The sequence below is a fragment of the Fulvia fulva genome, chromosome 5, assembly GCF_020509005.1.
Source record: "Fulvia fulva chromosome 5, complete sequence".
NCBI classification, from domain to species: Eukaryota; Fungi; Ascomycota; class Dothideomycetes; order Mycosphaerellales; family Mycosphaerellaceae; genus Fulvia; species Fulvia fulva.
This window is the reverse complement of record NC_063016.1, coordinates 5,467,147-5,484,387: the sequence shown is the minus strand read 5'-3', so window position 1 is coordinate 5,484,387 and position 17,241 is coordinate 5,467,147. Positions and strand designations below refer to the sequence as shown.

At 53.5% G+C, this 17,241-nt stretch overlaps 9 protein-coding genes across 9 annotated transcripts; 5 read left to right on the top strand and 4 right to left on the bottom strand.

Moving 5' to 3' along the window:
- Window positions 1-713: 713 nt before the first annotated feature.
- On the top strand, window positions 714-1,659 carry CLAFUR5_06580 (uncharacterized protein; the record flags this gene model as incomplete). The annotated part of the gene is made up of 2 exons (XM_047905728.1): window positions 714-813; window positions 869-1,659. 2 exons carry the CDS (start codon window positions 714-716, stop codon window positions 1,657-1,659), a joined length of 891 nt encoding a protein of 296 aa, XP_047761548.1.
- Window positions 1,660-2,379: 720 nt separating this feature from the next.
- Window positions 2,380-3,610, bottom strand: CLAFUR5_06579 (Putative lysophosphatidic acid:oleoyl-CoA acyltransferase; the record flags this gene model as incomplete). Its single annotated transcript, XM_047905727.1, has 4 exons — window positions 2,380-3,145; window positions 3,199-3,368; window positions 3,440-3,510; window positions 3,580-3,610. 4 exons carry the CDS (start codon window positions 3,608-3,610, stop codon window positions 2,380-2,382), a joined length of 1,038 nt encoding a protein of 345 aa, XP_047762730.1.
- A 555-nt stretch (window positions 3,611-4,165) lies between these two features.
- CLAFUR5_06578 (Kinesin-like protein klpA) lies at window positions 4,166-7,479 on the top strand (the record flags this gene model as incomplete). The annotated part of the gene is made up of 4 exons (XM_047905726.1): window positions 4,166-4,364; window positions 4,422-4,745; window positions 5,346-7,382; window positions 7,442-7,479. The coding sequence occupies 4 exons, from the start codon at window positions 4,166-4,168 to the stop codon at window positions 7,477-7,479; spliced, it is 2,598 nt and encodes an 865-aa protein (XP_047762729.1).
- Window positions 7,480-8,448: 969 nt separating this feature from the next.
- CLAFUR5_06577 (Heterokaryon incompatibility protein 6, OR allele) lies at window positions 8,449-9,867 on the top strand (the record flags this gene model as incomplete). Its single annotated transcript, XM_047905725.1, has 1 exon — window positions 8,449-9,867. One exon carries the CDS (start codon window positions 8,449-8,451, stop codon window positions 9,865-9,867), a length of 1,419 nt encoding a protein of 472 aa, XP_047762426.1.
- A 374-nt stretch (window positions 9,868-10,241) lies between these two features.
- CLAFUR5_06576 (Epoxide hydrolase srdG) lies at window positions 10,242-11,402 on the bottom strand (the record flags this gene model as incomplete). The annotated part of the gene is made up of 3 exons (XM_047905724.1): window positions 10,242-10,574; window positions 10,627-11,237; window positions 11,318-11,402. 3 exons carry the CDS (start codon window positions 11,400-11,402, stop codon window positions 10,242-10,244), a joined length of 1,029 nt encoding a protein of 342 aa, XP_047761797.1.
- A 1,337-nt stretch (window positions 11,403-12,739) lies between these two features.
- On the top strand, window positions 12,740-13,899 carry CLAFUR5_06575 (Major facilitator superfamily transporter mfsA; the record flags this gene model as incomplete). The annotated part of the gene is made up of 3 exons (XM_047905723.1): window positions 12,740-13,144; window positions 13,206-13,450; window positions 13,503-13,899. The coding sequence occupies 3 exons, from the start codon at window positions 12,740-12,742 to the stop codon at window positions 13,897-13,899; spliced, it is 1,047 nt and encodes a 348-aa protein (XP_047761795.1).
- Window positions 13,900-14,136: 237 nt separating this feature from the next.
- On the top strand, window positions 14,137-14,457 carry CLAFUR5_06574 (uncharacterized protein; the record flags this gene model as incomplete). The annotated part of the gene is made up of 2 exons (XM_047905722.1): window positions 14,137-14,255; window positions 14,310-14,457. 2 exons carry the CDS (start codon window positions 14,137-14,139, stop codon window positions 14,455-14,457), a joined length of 267 nt encoding a protein of 88 aa, XP_047761794.1.
- A 701-nt stretch (window positions 14,458-15,158) lies between these two features.
- Window positions 15,159-16,005, bottom strand: CLAFUR5_06573 (uncharacterized protein; the record flags this gene model as incomplete). Its single annotated transcript, XM_047905721.1, has 6 exons — window positions 15,159-15,314; window positions 15,367-15,450; window positions 15,503-15,577; window positions 15,630-15,761; window positions 15,818-15,877; window positions 15,934-16,005. 6 exons carry the CDS (start codon window positions 16,003-16,005, stop codon window positions 15,159-15,161), a joined length of 579 nt encoding a protein of 192 aa, XP_047761799.1.
- Window positions 16,006-16,680: 675 nt separating this feature from the next.
- On the bottom strand, window positions 16,681-17,205 carry CLAFUR5_06572 (uncharacterized protein; the record flags this gene model as incomplete). Its single annotated transcript, XM_047905720.1, has 1 exon — window positions 16,681-17,205. The coding sequence occupies one exon, from the start codon at window positions 17,203-17,205 to the stop codon at window positions 16,681-16,683; it is 525 nt and encodes a 174-aa protein (XP_047762723.1).
- Between the last annotated feature and the right edge of the window lie 36 nt (window positions 17,206-17,241).

The window sequence follows — 17,241 nt, the reverse complement described above, 5'->3', positions numbered from 1 at the left end:
TTTGTGCTCCTTCGCAGCGACCATTTCAGAACGATTTCTTTGCCGGCAATGACGATACGATGCTACTGCTGCTCAATGTGGCCCTTCACGTTCGCTTGGCGTGGAGAGATGAGCTGAGAGCTGACCTATCTGGACGCTCTTGCCGAGCAAGGCATTGAAGTGGGCTCAACTCAAAGAAGGTCCACTACCTGGTTTTCTGTATCTCCCTCTCACCCGTGATAATGAAAATAATGCAGAAGCAGCAGCAGCAGCAGCATGCAGCGTGACTAACTGCGCAAGACCCACTGACAGCTTCAGCAGGACTCAGCAAACAGCCTTCCCATACAAGCCACAAGCTGATCACAACAGAGAGCTGATTCCTGAAGAGCTGGCTCTCTGAACACCTGCTGACCCCGAGATAGTGTTGTCATACTCTGCATGCCGATATCTCACCTGAAATCCCTTGGCTGCATCGCCAAGCACTCCTGTCTCCATGTCAACAAATCCCAGTCGATTGGACGTGAATGAACCGTCGCACATGCTGGCTGCAGTGCGCCACTCAGATCACGCCCCGCCCCTGCCTCACTTTGCACAGGCACATGTGTACCTCACGTGCGGCTGACTTGATCACGGTATCGTAGTCAACAACATAACAAAAGACCTTCCGCCCATTCACCAATTGACCTGTTCACTGATTCACCCAAGAATACTGAACATCGGCGACAACGAACAAAATGTCGAACGTCTTAGGAAGTGCCAATACAGGTCTGCAGCCAGATACATGGTACAGCATACAAAGCTACGCAACAGACTATTACATCGGCGTTGGAAACTGTAAGTCCAGAACGAGCACTAATCCTCTCATCAACGATACTGACAAACGCACCAGCATCCTCCATCTCCCAAGTAAGCTCCGGCACAGACGACACATCTCTCTGGCAATTCCTCTCCGGATCCACCTCAGCATCCTACGCCATCCGCTCCAAATCCTCAGAAGGTCTCTACTGTCTCTATCCCGGCCCAACCCTCCAGGAATGCAGCAGCACATCAGCACAGTACCGCGTCTTCGCCGCAGCGTCAGATGAGGGAGCAAACATCTTCGTTCCCTCCACGGAATCTGACGACGCTGGACTCTATGTCTCCAGCGACAGCTCCCAAGGCGATGCTGTCGAGACCGCAGAGCTGGATCCATTGAATGTAGACGAAGTCGAACTCCTCTTCGCCATCTCCAGCGTCAGCGCGGTTGACACTTCGGCTTACCCGACTGCCCTTCCATCGCCAAGTTCAACCTCGACGTCGTCAAGTGGAAGTAATGCTACCACTCGCACGTCGTCGACAAGCCAATCTTCCAGGTCGGTAACTCCAACACCCTCTTCTTCTTCCTCATCTAGTTCGACCTCCGAAGATACCAGCTCGACCTCAGCACCCACTTCCGACGCACCCGCTGCTCCATCGACAGCATCCTCAACCATCACAATCACCCAGGACGCACCAGTGACCGACGCCGCTGTGCCCACGACGTCGACGGTGCTCGTCGATCCTTCCGATACCCTCGCTACGACTGCGCCGTCGGCTGAGCCGAGTGGTGTGGAGTTGAGTACTGGTGCTGGGAACGTGTTTGGAGTCAGCGGTCTTCTGGTGGGGATGGTTGCTGCGGTGGTCGGATTGTGGGTAATCTAGATGTAGTGAGGTATGGATTACTCTGCATGTCGCAGATGATTTGACGGAGAGAGGGGTGAAGGGAAAGTGTAATGAACGGCTTTCACGTGCATGATTTAATGTAGATATGAGTTATGGTAATGGTTATGCCTTGGATGAGGAATGGCGAGATAGCTTGAGTTTCAAGTGTAATCTTAATTCTGTCAATGATGCGGAGTGTATTTACATTATTTTTGTAGTCCACGTGTTGCTGCACTGGGCATTACGACGACATGGTCGGTCATAATGAGCTCCAAAATATGGATTTGGAGCTCTATGAGCCACAACTCCACGAGACCGAAGGGAAACCATGGTGTTATTATCATCCTGCGACTGAAGGTCTACTGCCATATTCTGAGCGCTGTAGAAGCGGGATCTGACATGTTGCTGGCATCTCATGACTTTTCCTGCTGTACCCTAAGAACTTTAGTGGCCTGAGGCATCAAGTTGTTGGAAAAATGCGGTAGTCCATCGAGGGCCGCCAGAGGGTTGCGTGCACAGAGGGGAGTGTGAATTCGAAGCTGAATCAGACCTGGAAGAAGTTGAGCTGTCGAGATTCTGTGTCGCAATCTTCAATGTCATTCGCTGCGCGAAATAGCATAATCGCTAATGACCACACAACGATTCAACCCCAGTACCGGACTCTTCTCTATACACCAGCATATCTTCCACTACCCTCTTCATGACTAGACATCCACTCAATCACCTCCGCTTCTTCGTTGTCTTCCCCTGCCACGCATCTACAAACTGCGCCTTCTCCTTCACGCCCAACCCCAACGTCTTCGTCCTCCCCAACCGACACAACGAATCCGCCACAAGATCCAGCGACCGTCGCTCTCTAGGCGTAAGTCCGTCAATATCAGTTTCTTCTCCGCCGTTTTGGAAGCTGTCGAAAAAGTTAGTATCATACGGTCTACCTTCTGCGCGCCCTCTGGAAGCTTCCCTGCTGGCAATCTCCGCCGCAGTATCCTGTTGACCGAGGGTCAGCGGCAGACCGATGCGCACGCGGATGCAGTGCGTTTGGCGGGAGCAGAGTTTCCATAGGAAGCGCGCTGCTTCGATGATGCCGGGGATTGGGGTGACGACGTCGGCGGGGGTGTAGCGGAGGGAGACGGGGTAGATGCTGGTGTCCTTGGCGGCGAAGAGGAGGGAGGGTGTGAGGCGGAGAACGCCTCGGCCGTTGCTTGTTGTGCTCTCGGGGAAGACGACGATGACGCGGTCTGGGTTCTGGGCGACGAGTTGGGATAGTGGTATTGCCTGGTCAGGTGGAGGTGGCAGAGTAAAACATGCTGCGAGAGCGCCTTCGATAGATAGATGTCGTACTTTTCGAGATCCTGGATAGCTTTGCGTGAAGATTGGGTCGAAGATGCAAGCCAGATAGAGCACATCCAGAGGTGAGGTGTAGGAAGATGCGATGACGGTCCCTGGTCCTGGCAAAGGATTCGATCCGCCTGGTTTACCCAAAGATCTGGTTGGAAGGTGTCAGCACAGTGGTGTGATGTGGATGCAGGTCAAGCTCACCCGCGTCGGACGCCGTCAACTCTAATGTCGACCCACCAGACTCCTGGAATGCCTAAGATGCACCAGAGATTGGCTTTGCGGAGGACGCCTGCGGGTGGCGTCCATTGTACGATGAGGTACCAGACGGCGCAGGCAAAGATGAAGAAGGGTATGCGGAAGAAGAAGAGAAACTGCCGAGGTGTTTGGAGTCAGTGGTGGGGTGTTCCAGTGCTGGTGAGTAGTGGAAGTAGTAGAAACCTACAAGATGATACGGGGCGAGGAAGATGTTGCTTGGCGGAGGTGCAATGGTAAAGAAGGGTGCTATGCCGGAGCCTGAAGTCGGGGACGAGTAGTCAGCGGGCGAGCGCAATATGCAAGCCGCTTCAAGCGATGTCGAGGTACCTTTGTCCCTGTACTGGCCATACTTCTCCATGTCGCATGCACATTCGTGAGGTGTGCGTGGGTGGTGGTGAGCTGGTGTTGAGCTATCGGTCAGAGAAGGGCGCAAAGAAGATGTCGTGTGAGGTACAACATTATGGGATGCGGGCGATGCAGATAGGAAGACGGAAAGCAGCCAGACGCCGCACGAAAAAGAAGCGTCTGGCAGACTGTGCGATATCCCAGACCGAATCGGTCAGTTCGCAGCGCTGCCCTTGTCCGGACGAGCGTTTCTTGCAAGATGGTTGGTTGACATGTGAGAGCACGCCAATGACGTTGGAAGCTTTGCCCATCTCACGGCATTCAGAGATGGAGATGATTCTCGTTAAAAGATGTATAGCCGCATATGTGGTCTCGTTACCGAGATAGATCAACTTTCGGCCGAGTTGTCCCGACCGACGCTAAGTTCAGGTCCAGTAAACACCAACGCGCTTCCAGAACATTGAAGCCCTCGATAACGCGACTGCGACCACGTTGGACGATGGTCTGGCGTCTTGTTATTCTCACTTCGCATTGACGACACCCTTTGCCGGCGCGAGCCGTGTCCGACATGCTTACGATGGAACGGCCTGTATCACAAATGGAGAACATACGCCCATCAGGTCTGAAGCCGCCATCGAGGCTGCCCGCCTTGACCAGCGGCAGAACTCTGCAAGAAACGACTGCCAGCGACCTCAATGCGAAGACTGCTGGGAGTCATATGCCACCGCCGTCAAGCAGCATACCATCCAAGCACAAGCCTAGCGGGCGTATGTATAGTGGAAGTCTGCGAAAACGTGAAAGTGGAAGCTGATATCACCATCCAGTACCGGAGCCGCCTACAAAGCGTAAGACACTTGCAGAGCGTGCTGCTGAGCCAGCGAATCCACTACGATCGCATGCGTCTACCAAGAGCATCAGCAGCACTTCAGGCTTCGGCACGCGACCGCCCTCCAACCTCTCGAGCCACCGAAACACATCCAATGCCTCGACTGCGAGCTCGATCAGCAGCATACGACCAGGCAGCAGACATGCCACCGGAATACGCCAAGGAGGAGCGACGCGGCCTGCGAGCACAGCACGAGCTCAGCCACCGCAGAGCGATGATCAGGAATCAGATGGAGAAGCAGGGATCATGGGTATGCGCAAAGGTACTCCCATTTTGTCCTTTAACAACAGCCCCGTCAACGGCATACACCTCCGCAAGACTCGCGTGCAAGGCGATCTTGGCAATCGAAAGCAGGATCACAGCACTGCGATTGCAACGACCAGGTCTCAACACTCTGGCTCGTCTTATCAGAGCGAATCCAGCGACGATGGCGGCGTCTTCGGTCAATCGTCGCGAGACGCTTCTACTTCGACCACGTCTTCAGCACTGTCAGCACCATCAGCACAGCAAGATCAACAAGGAGGAACTGTCGGTGCCAGCCAACCCTCCAGTCGTAACGTATCTCTCAGCACGCAATTCGCCGGGCTATCGCTCACACCAAAGAAACCTCGAGGCACGTCCTCGCGGCATCGACCTTCTCTTGAGCGCATCAAAGAAGAGGTGTCCCCAAGCAAGATACCCAAATTCTCCTGCACACCCCATACCCGTCTTCGTCATGCACAGTCTACACAAGCACTCATTACCACCCCCTCCCCTCACAAGCACAAGCAATCAGTCAATGCTCTCCGCACGCCTGCTACCAGCGCGAGGCGAAGAGACATGCCAGTTTTCTTGACGAAAGACAAGCTAAGTCCTGTCGCAGCTTGGGACCCCATGCACCGCCTCGATGGTCTCGAAAAGATGTACTCTGGTCTTAAGGAGCAGATGGGAGAGGCCGCTCAAGCGAAGAGTGCCATCGAAGAGACATTGGCCCTGTACAAGACACGAGTACAGGAGCTGTCCGACGAGAATCGAGAGCTCACGTCCCAAACACGATCCCTCACGAGCGATCTCGATCGAGCACGAAACGAACTTCACACGACGTCGACCGATCTTCGTCAAGTACGACGAGACAACGAGCGCGAGCTGCAGGACTTGGCGAGAAAGCAAGAGAGAGAAGCTGACGAACTCCGGGCGAAGCACGAGAAGGAAGTGCAGAGGCTGGAGCGAGAGCGTGAAAAGCAGGCCGCTGAGTTCGAACGCAAGCTGGACGACGTAAGGAAGGCACTGGAGAAAGAGAAGGACAAGGAGACGGCAGAGCTTACGTCAAAGCACTGGGATGAGATGGATGAGGTGAAGAAGGACCACGACCAGGAGCTGTCGAAATTGCAGAAAGAAGTAGAAACGCTACGCGAGGCAGGCGAAAGCAGAGCGACGGAGTCTGCCACTGAAGTCCAATTCATGCGGGAGTCAATCGTAGACCTGCAGCGCCAGCTTGACGAGAACAAAGCGACCACAGCGACCCTGCGGACGCGCATCACGACATACGAGAATAAGATCACCATGCTCGAGCAGGAGAAGAATCAGCTCATCTCGAAGGCACACTTTCTGGAAGGCAACCAGGAAGCTCAAAGCCACGAGTTCACGACGATGCGCGAGCAGATGGAGAAAGCAATATCAGAAAAGGAAGCGACACTCGAGACTTTACGAAGAGAGGAAGCCCTTCGGCGAAACCTGAATGCCACGATACTGGAACTCAAAGGCAACATTCGTGTCTTTGTCAGATCTAGACCACTTCTCAATGGCGAAACGGATGCTGCCAAGGTGGAGTACCTGGGCGAGGACGAGCTTGATGGCTGCAAGGATATGGTTGTCCATGCTCCTGCAGCACTGACCGCCACTGGAAAAACTCGGAACGAGAAGCACAACTACTCCTTTGATCGTGTGTTCCCGCCGGGTACCGAGAATATCAGCGTGTTTGACGAGTGCAAAGAGCTCATTCAGTCAGTGGTCGATGGCTACAATGTCAGTGTCCTGTCCTATGGTCAGACGGGCAGTGGAAAGACTTATGGAATGTCTGGACCGGAAGGCATCATTCCGTCTTCGATACGCCTTCTGATGTCCGAGATGTTACGACTCAAGTTCAAGGGCTGGGACTATGCTGTTGAAGCTTCGTTTGTGGAAGTCTACAACGAGACGCTCAACGATCTGCTGGGCGACGCGAAGACTTGGGACGATGCTGATGATCTTGGCGCAAGCGTGCGTGGCAAGAAAAAGGACAAACATGATATCCATCACGACACGGCTACTGGAAAGACAACAGTGACGAATCTTACAGCGATAGGGCTTTGGCCGCCACCTGCTGATGCAGATTGGCCTCCGGCTGCACAAATCACTGGCAGCCCGTCTGCCAGCCCTAGAGCTTCAGGAATCGATGCAGCAGCACAATACACCGAGAAAGCTGTCACGAATCTCCTCGACACCGCCGCCAAGAATCGAAGAGTGGCAGCGACAAAAGCCAACGAACGCAGTTCCCGAAGTCATAGCGTCTTCATCATAACCCTCAAAGGTCGCTGCGAAGCTACCGGTGAGACAACCGAAGGTGTCCTGAACCTCGTCGACCTCGCAGGAAGCGAACGACTCAAACAATCCGGCGCGGAAGGCAGCCGTATGAAAGAGACGCAAGCCATCAACAAATCCCTCAGCTCCCTAGGAGACGTCATTGCCGCGTTGGGCAACAAGAGCCAGAATGGCGATGCGCATGTGCCGTACAGAAACAGCAAGTTGACGCATTTGTTGCAGTACTCGCTGGGAGGCAGTACGGCGGGGAAGAGCTCGAGGACGTTGATGTTGTTGCATCTCAGTCCTTTGCAGACGCATTGGCAGGAGAGTAGGAGTAGTTTGTTGTTTGGGAGTAAAGGTGAGTCTGACTCGATATCCTTGACGATTTGAGCGGCCACGATGCTAACTATTATCCAGTGCATGGTACTCATATTGGTACCGCGAAGAAGCGGTAGAACTTGCATTGACCAGGAGTTGGGAAGGATTATGCCGGCATGATTGGGAAGCCATGGGGTTGTTTAGTGGTGCATACCTTGGGACGATTGGCAGGGTTCTTGGAGGACACTTCACCTTCTCTGGCCTGGACGATGTCTGAAAGGAAAGCATTGAATGCTGCATGTTGGCAACAAGAAGGCACATGGTAGGTATGTAGATGACCTGGACAATGACGAAATGTTTGTACATCGTCCTCGTGCACGGAGGCTCTGACATATCTGGTAAGTTCGGGATGCTTGATGTGCTGAGGAGGTCAGATACTCATCGATTCTTGATCGCGAGCGAACGCGTGATCTCAGAGACTGCTGATCGAGACAAGCACCTAGAATCTCCGAAAGGCGCTGCAAGCATCATGCGAGCCAATTGGTTCAGCAGTGGCAGTCAGCCGCGGTTACTGGGTGGTTACTGTGAGGCTGCTTCTATGCTGATATTCTGGACGCTGCGACCATCTTTGGCACCTTGCAACCCGGCTGCCACTCCTTCAATATGGCTCATCTTCAATTCGCCGCCAAGCTCACCTTCAGAGGACGAGGCAGGGCACACACACCACGACGGCAGTGTAGCTGTAGCCGGTCAGGAGTTTATATTTTCACGGAGTGACCACACTTCTTGAAAGCTGGCATAGAAAGAACCGGCCGATTCCGATCTGGCGACAGCTAAAGCGCCTTCGCATCGATTGCGTGAAGACGCCGTCGTGCTTGGGACGGGGCGAGGAAATGTGAAGTTCGAAGAGGATAACTTGCGATGGCGCAGCTCGCCTGCAGCTCCGCCCTGTGGAAGCCTGACCCCTCCCATTATCAGCACTCGAAGTAGGTAGTATCACAGTCAAGCACCACCGGGCTCGCCCATCTCACAAGCAATCCACGAAAAAGTACTACTACTCAACGAAAATGTGAGACTTTTTGACAGCAAGCACGAAACCATTCACCATGGCAGAACGCACATTGCTCGCCGCACCAAGTCCAGTATCGGGCGACGGCAATGTGTCTAAAGTAAAGACGAACTCCCCTCACCACATGGGTGACTACCAGTACGAGCCACTCCGCGAAACTTCCATCAGACTGGTCACTTTCGTACCTGTCGATGAACTCTCCTTGTCGATGAAGCATTTTGATGACTGGGCAGATCTCCGTAGGCGCGAAACTTGGTACACGGCTCTATCCTATTGCTGGGGATCTAGTGAACGCTCGAGTTGTATCAACGTCAATGGATCGCGCCTGGCAGTCACGGAAAATCTGATGACAGTGCTTGCACTGATACGTGCACACCATCTACCATGCCATCAGAAACCTTTGTCCACGCCGCGACAGCACCGGGAGTGGTTCTGGATAGATCAGATATGCATCAACCAGGACGATGTCGACGAGCGAAATGAGCAAGTCCAAGACATGTGGCGTATCTACTCGTCTGCACGACGGGTCTTCGCTTTGCTAGGTGTTACCGCCCCAGACGTTCCAGAGCTCTTCCCAAGTGGCTGTGCCACTTCACGCGACATCGAAGACAGCGTCAACGCACAGCTGCGAAACCCAAGTGAGCAGTGGGAACATAATCTCACAGATCCGGATTGGGATAGGACCGTCTCACCGCATCGGCTCAGTACAGCGGAGTATATTCTCGGGGTGCCTTATTTCAAAAGAACTTGGATCGTACCGGAGCTCCTACAAGCACGCAGTTTACATTTCATTTGCGGTGCATGGTCATTGCCAGCGGCGGTCTTTCGAGATCTGCTCCGACTACTTCGTATTTCATCCTCGTTGGAAGGCAGTGTGTCGGAGTTAGGAAGGATCAGTCGCTTGCTTGAGGATTCTCGTGACTTGCAAGTGCGATCTGCTCAGCAGCGTGTTCGGGTACCCAGCGCTTGCATTGCCTTTCTCGATAACCTGAGATCTCTGCACGACACTGTATGCTCTGATGGTCGAGATAAGATCTTCGCCGCGTTGAGTTGTCCAGGCTCCAAGTCGTTGAGCAAGGCGACTGCGCTCAAGCCGGACTACTCTGCGACGATTGACGAGCTTGCCGTGCTTGTGGTAGCTTATGTTGATCAGCTCCTCAACCAAAACGAGACAGAATGGCCACAGGGTCCCAGGGACGACCTCGCACGGACGCTAGCCAGATCCCTTGGCATGTGTGATGAACGTCACACGACAATGCAATGCCACCTAGCTGTCGCGTCCGCCATACTAGCTTGCACGCGGCCATGGCGCAAAGGTGAACCGTTGCTCATGACTTCTGGCAGACAGGTCATCAGTCCGGGTCCTTATTTGACCTTCTACCTTACATCAGTCATTCGTGATCCAGAGCCTCAGACCGGATCGCAAGTCGTGGATTTGGACTTGTCGGATGTATGAAGGCGGGACCTCGCGAGCGAACCGGAGACTCCTGGTTGCTCTGACACTGCCACGCCTTTGGGGCCCTTTGAGGTGCGCATACATACCATGCACCATCGATTCGGAAGCGAAAAGAAGCGTCCACCACAGACAGCAATGTTGTGAATAGTAGCGAAAGAGGGAATCACCGCCGCCGTAGACCGTCACACCACTCCGTCATCCTGCCGGGAAACGCGAGAATGTCCGATGCCCTGAATCAGCATGACGCGGTCTTTGTGCTTAGTCGAATGTGGAGACGTCGTTTCCTTCTGTCGAGATGTGCATGAGCCAGACACGATGTCAATTCACTAGACTGACTACCTTGCCCGCAAAGCATACCAACATTCTGCGGACGCCTATAGCTTACTCTTCCCACCCAGCACAACACCCTGGATCCAATCCTTGAGAATCGCATTCACCTGCGTGGGCGTCTGCCACAGCGCCCAGTGACCGGCTGGTACTTCTCCGCGAGTCAAGTTTGGGATTGCTTTCTCCATGCCTCTGCTCATCTCTCGGGTCAGGATGTTGTCTTTTGTCGCCAAGATGTAGAGGGTTGGTTGCTTGATCTGCCTTTTGGTGTCTTTCGGAAGATTCAGATCGTCTTCCCAGTTGATCTTCCGCGTGCGGTACCATGAGCAGGGGCCACTTAGGCCGTTCTTTGCGAATTCTTTTACGTAGAAATCGAGTTCCTAGTTATTTGTTAGCAACGTGTGATGTACGAAGCGGACTGACAGATGATACCTCCTCACTCAACAACGGCGTCATAGCAATCTCTTCATTCTCAATCATGTCCAACTTGATCCCATTGTCCGGCGTCATAAACAACCTCCTACTCTGCGTCTTCCCTCCATACATTCCCAACAAGAACTTCCGGATACTCGCCTCATCCTTCACAACCCTCTCCACCTTCCCATCCTCACTCCCAAACTGCAGCTGATACCCAAATTGCGGCAGAGTCGTCTTACTCAACTCCTCAGTACTCACACACTTCTCCATCGGCGGCGCATACGCCGTACACACTGAGAAGACATGACTGACAAGGTCCGGGTACCATTGCGCTACGCGATAGACTGTGAAGCCTCCCCAGTCGTGACCGCCGATGATGACCTTGTGCACGCCGATCGCTTTGGCGATGCCGGCGATGGCGTCGGCGTGGGTTTTGAAGCTGAAGTCGGCGAGGTTCGAGGAACTGCCCGTGTCGCTGTAGCCCATACAGTCGAGGGCGATGCAGCGGAAGCCTAGGGAGAGGAACAGCGGGATTTGGTAGCGCCAGGCGTGGGAGATGTCAGGAAAGCCATGAATCAGGACGACGGTGCCTTTCTGCTTGGTCTTGGGGATGGCGTCGAGGTAGTCTTATATGCGTGGTGTGAGCTGATGAGTGGCATGGACCAGGTTTGGGGTCGGAGGATTGGCAAGGACATGGAGGACTTACACCAGCGGCGACCGTTGACTACGGCGGACTGCTTGCTGGCCCTGGGGTCGTTCACTGTGAGTTTGTCTACTGTATTCGAGGCCATCTCGATCTACACGTGGGAAAGGGTATGTGCGGTGTGGTTGATGTTTGCTGTTTCATCAGCGTGTCGTTGCATTTGCCTCTTTGGACCTCGGCAACATTTCAAGTCATCCTTGCTGTCGCCGTCAGATGCCGCGGACCACATGGTCGTGTCAGACGTTCGAGCCAAGAAGATTGGAGGAAGTCAGACCATGCTCATCATGTTTACTCCGTTCACGCATCGTGTATGTTGGCATCTAGCACTACCATCACAACGATGATGCCAGTGATCTCATGCCACGATGGACCCCACCGCCGTCCTGTCCACCGACCCATACGATGATGAATCCGCCTCCTCGGACGCGCTCCTCAATGGGTCCTGCGATGACCGCACGTGCTGCAACGGCCTCCACGACCTGGAGCCAGCACGAGAAGTCACGGCACACTCTTCGTCGCCATGCCGGCATGTCGTCCGGACGAAGAGTTGGAGCCGAAGCCGATAGAAGACACGAACTGGGCCAGCCGAGTGCGTTGTAGCGGTAAAGGACAACGGTAGACGCTCTCCAGACTGTGCTGGTCATCCTTCGTCCTACATCCTGTGCCGCATGACCACCAATATCAGGCCACCGCCTACGACAGCCAAGATATGACTCCGGCGATGTTATCCTTTGCGAGCACGAGTCGGCCACGACGGCCTGTACGAAGCAACAAGTCCGGATTGCCGATGTGGGCAACTGTCCGACCACATAGACGCGATATCCACTTGGTCTCAACGCCACCGCTGACAGCAAGAGATTTCTGCTCGCCGCTTTGTCAGAATGATGTTTCATAGCAATTCCAGCAAGCTCAGCACCGTTACGAGGTCGTGGGGATGCTCAGATTGCACTCATGAAGCCACCTCGCCTCAGCGCCATCAAAGCACACGAGGCTACCGTACACTCGCTATATGACGGCCAATCATGAATTTTTCATTACTTCCCAGCATTTCCTCGACCACGCTGTTGGTTTGATTGTCCTTCCCCATTGTAACGTGGCAACTGCCTGTGGAGTGCTAGACCATCACAAACCCGGCAGCACCGTGGAGCGGCTCTACAGCGGATGTCTCCAGTCCCACATACTGAACAATATGGAGTAATTTATGGAGTGTGACTGGCATGAGACCCCATCGCCTTCGGCTCGGAGGCAAGGTCAAGGGCGAATCCCGTCCAGTATAAGTAGCTTGACTACAGCCCACGCTCCTCCCACCTCTGCAGCCAAGGTTCTCCGTCGTTCTTGTCATACCCAAGTCTCTGGCCAAGAACCACAACACGTGCGCCAAGCACTGTATTTCTCTTGGCTCTGCTGGGCTTCGCAACAGGAGAGATGGGCTTCAGAGGCAAGACTCTCGAGTCTGCCATGCTGATGCTGGTGGTCTTGCCGTCTTTCATCTTGTTTGGATACAATCAGTCGGGAGTTGGCGGTCTGCTCAGCATCGAGAGCTGGGTCGATACGTTTCCAGAAATCGATACGATTCACACGACCGACGCTGAGAAGGAGAGCAACAGCACCATTCAGGGTACCATCGTCGCATCGTGTACTCTTGGCGCTCTGTTTGGCTCATTGGCTTGCTCCTGGATTGGAGACCCTCTCGGTCGACGCAAGACCGTCATCATAGCCGCAATCCTGACATTCGTCGGCGAAGTTCTCGAATGCACCAGCTTCCACCTCGCGCACTTCACCATCGGCCGCTTCATCATCGGACTTGGCGTTGGTGCTTTAAGCAGCACAGTACGTGGAGGACAAAGCTTGTCCACACATCCTTGCGAAATCGTGCTGATCAGTCGCGTAGGTCCCTGTATGGCAATCAGAGTGCTCGCAGGCGAAGAATCGAGGAGCGCACGTTGTGATTGATGGACTGTTTATCTGTGTGGGATATGTCTTGCAGGCGTGGATCAACCTGGGCTGCTACCAGATCTCGATGGGTGAGGATACAGGAGTTGCATCCCTAGCATGGCGCATCCCGCTCGCGTTCCCGGCTCTGGTCTCTGCGGTATTGATTGGTTCTGTGTTCCTGTTTCCAGAGAGTCCGAGATGGTGAGTAGCAAGCAGATCCTGAGATCTTAGCAGAGAACTGACACTTTTGCAGGCTAGCTGGAAAAGGCAACATCGCACAAGCCCGCCAGAACCTCTCTGTCCTCCGCAACCTGCCAGAAGATAGCTTCGAAGTCACAAACGAGCTTGGAGTCATCGAATATGCCTTGGAAGAAAACACCCGTGCCGCCAAGAAGCGCGACTTGTTCACCATGGGAGAGAACAAGATCTTCTACCGTTTCGCCCTTTGCCTGATGCTGCAATTCTTGCAACAATGGTGCGGCTCGAACCTCATCTCTTCGTACTCTACGACTATCTTCGAAAACGGCCTCGGTTCGGACAGTCAAACGGCTCGCATTCTATCTGGAGGGTGTCTTACCTGGAAATTTTTATCCTCCTTCATCGCCTTCTTCACAATCGACAGGTTCGGTCGTCGAAAGCTCTTCATGTAAGTCAACCACAAGCTTCATCTCAATTTACCCCTTGCTGACATCCCTCCCAGCTTCTCCGGCGCCGGCATGTCCCTCTGCATGACCGCCCTCGCCATAACAACCAGCATGCCCTCCTCCAACAAACCCGCCCAATACGCCTCCGTCTTCTTCGTCTTCTTCTTCAACTTCTTCGTCCCCATCGGCTTCCTCGGCTGCAACTACCTCTACGTCACCGAAATCGCACCCTCCCGCCTCCGGATGCCCATGACATCCTTCTCGACCGCGAACCACTGGCTGTGGAACTTTGCGGTCCTGATGATCACGCCGGTCGCGATAGATTCGTTGGGCTATCAGTATTATATTCTGTATGCGGTGTTGTGAGGGTGTATACCGATTTTGGTGTTCTTCCTGTATCCCGAGACGATGGGCAGGAGTTTGGAGCAGATGGATGTGTTGTTTAGGGAGAATAGTATTGCGGGGTTGGTGAAGGCTAGTTTGAGGAAGCCGGAGGAGGATGTGGTGTTCTCGGCCGACGGCAAGAAGTATGAGGGGTCGATGGATGAGTTTGAGAAGGCTTGAGGGCCGTCGCTATGGCTATCGAAGTGATGAGATATGAGGTATGAACCGTTCACAGCTATCCCCTTATTCCTCCTGTGACGACGCGCCACCTGTGAGCGCTGACCGCCCGAGGTATTGCGCATGGAACTGGCCTGTTCTCGCCTTGAGCACTGATGTACTTTTCCTGACCAAAGGCAGATGCTGCGCCATGTTTATGTATCCTCTGACCTGTTTGTATAGCCTTTCGATCCTTCGGGCTTTGCGACATGATCGTTACACACTGGCTTTGGTGGACTCTTCCTGGACTATTGCCCTAGCATCGTCGTTGCGTAGCAGGGTTGCCAAGATGTACAGCAGTTGTGAGCTTGTCTTCCGTGTCCCTGATGAGGACACGTAGGCTCACAGCCCTTCGACTTCATGGGAGCTGGTTCGGGTTTGCTCGGATCCCTTTTTGCAGTCACTGGTTGTGATGGGCATTGAGGCCACGGGCTGGTGCGTTCACTAGAACAGCATCAGCGTTGTGGGAACGCTGATAGGAGAAGTATATATGATAGCAAGGCTATTCTGTTGATGCAATGAGTGTACCCCCCCTTCTCTCGACCCAAGTAGCAGTAGCGAGAACAGATCATACAAACACCCTGGAAAGCAGCAACTCCATTCGTGTGCTTCGTGCCCTTGTAACATCGTGTCATCTTTTGTCAGTCGATCGTGCTCCTGTACCCTCAGTCACGATCATCGTCCCATTGGTCCCAACGGTTACGTCCGTCATCATCACCATATCGGCCGTGCCTCCCATACTTCTCCTTCTTCTTCTTGTGATCATCATCATCGTCATGATCATCGTCGCGAGCCTTGATCTTCTTGTCGTCGAACCAGTTCTGCAGGGTGTTAGTGTATTGTAACATCTAAGAGGTAGGGCAGCTTTCGTACATCAACATTATCCTTCCACTCATTGTAATGCTCGCGCCAGTCGTCGTCGTTGTCTCGCTTGTCGTGATTATATTTCCCAAGTTTCTGCAAAAGATCAGCAAAATCGTCGTACGATATTACAACCGCCCCATCATACGTTGCCATAGTCCTTCCAGCCCTTCGAGCCCTTGCGCCAGTTCCAATCTTCATGACGGGCCATGAGCCTCTTGTCCTTGACATCTATCAGCATCTGCGTACGAGCGGACGAGCAAGTAATGGCTTACATCGAAATCACCATCCCAATCATCACGGATCTTAAGCTTATCATTCCAACCGTCCTTGTGCTTCTTCCCATCCTTATGGTCTTTGTGATCGTCGTCATCATCACGAGCCTTCAGCTTCTTGTCGTCCCACCACTGTGATCCGATGTCAGTCAAGCTGAGAGGATGCAGTAAAGAGGGTGTTCTCTTACGTCGCCATCGTGCTTGAAGTCATCCTTCTTGCCACGGGCTTCGAGAGCAGCGCCGCTGACCTGGTTCAAGCGTCAGCCTTATCCGATTCCCTTGGGAGATAGTATAGGAGACTTACTGGTGCAGGTGCTGCCAGTGCACCTCCCACGGCCAAGGTGGCGAGTGCGGCAGTGAGGTGCTTGAAGTGCATGCTGTTCTTTTCTTATCGAGTACTGTGTTCTAAGTAGAGTTGATTTGATGGTCTATAGAAGACTCCAATAGTGCATCTTATATCAATTGTGAGGCGTTGCCAGTTCTGGCTGCTCCACACTGAACACGAGTTCCCACCCCTGAATAGACATGTCTGGCTGACGACGATGTACGTGGCATTTCAGCATATGTTTCTCTTGTGCCCAGGGAATATCTTTCCAGGCTCGCGGTATGGTGGATCTTCAGCAAGGCTAGAAGTACGAAGCAACGAGGCTGTGGTTCCGTACTGAACATTCAGGGTAATTCTCGACAAGGATCGACCCTGCAACATCATGCCCCAGACTGAGCTCACCTGTTTTCCATCATCTTGGTACACTCGGCGATGATCATCGCAGCTGGCAGTCTTCTGCAAGCTGTAAGCAACACGCAACGTGTCTGCGACAGTGCCAATGCGTCTCGTCATCAGCTCCATTGCTCGTTGGCTTACTGCGGACTTTGTCGTCGCAATGAAGACGTATACGGCGCTGCTCTGGTACGTTTGTCGTTGCATGCAGTCCTCAGAATTTAGCGGGATGCTACCATTTGTCATGTCGATGTTCGAAAGACGCAGTCCCTCGCTTCCCTACGCCCTCCGTGAGCGCTCTCTCACACAGCCTTAGACTACCCCCTTCCTCCATCACCCCAAAACCCTCTCCATCACCCCCGTGACCGCGGGGACGAGCAGACTACTCGCAGCATGACTAACCCCATCAGCACCACCCCAACGATCCCAAATTGAAGCCACAGTAGCCAAAGCCAAGCACGACAACAACCCGCTATTCGTTCTCTTAAGCTTTCTGATGACCTCTAAACTGTTCTTCACATTATCATCCAGTGTCCTCTGCACCTGCTTCTTCAGCCGGATCTTATTGAGGAGACGACGGGTTGTAGCGGCCAGCTGTTCTTCGGCGGCTGTGATGCGGGTGTTGGCGGAGCTGAGCTGCTGTTCGTGACGTTGCTCGGGCGTGAGCCGGGTGCTGGAACTGCTGGCCTGTCTTTTGATGATGCGGCCGTGTTTGATCTTTTCATTGCCATTCGAAGAGATCTTCGTAGTGCTAGGATGAGGTAACGAGGCGGGTGTGGCATTGTCTTTGTTGCGATTGCGGGCTTGTAGTCGTGCACTGCGTGGATCTCTTCGTGCTGAAGCCCCAGTGTCGATCATGGTGCTGTTGTTGATGTTTTGTGTTCGATAGTGGTA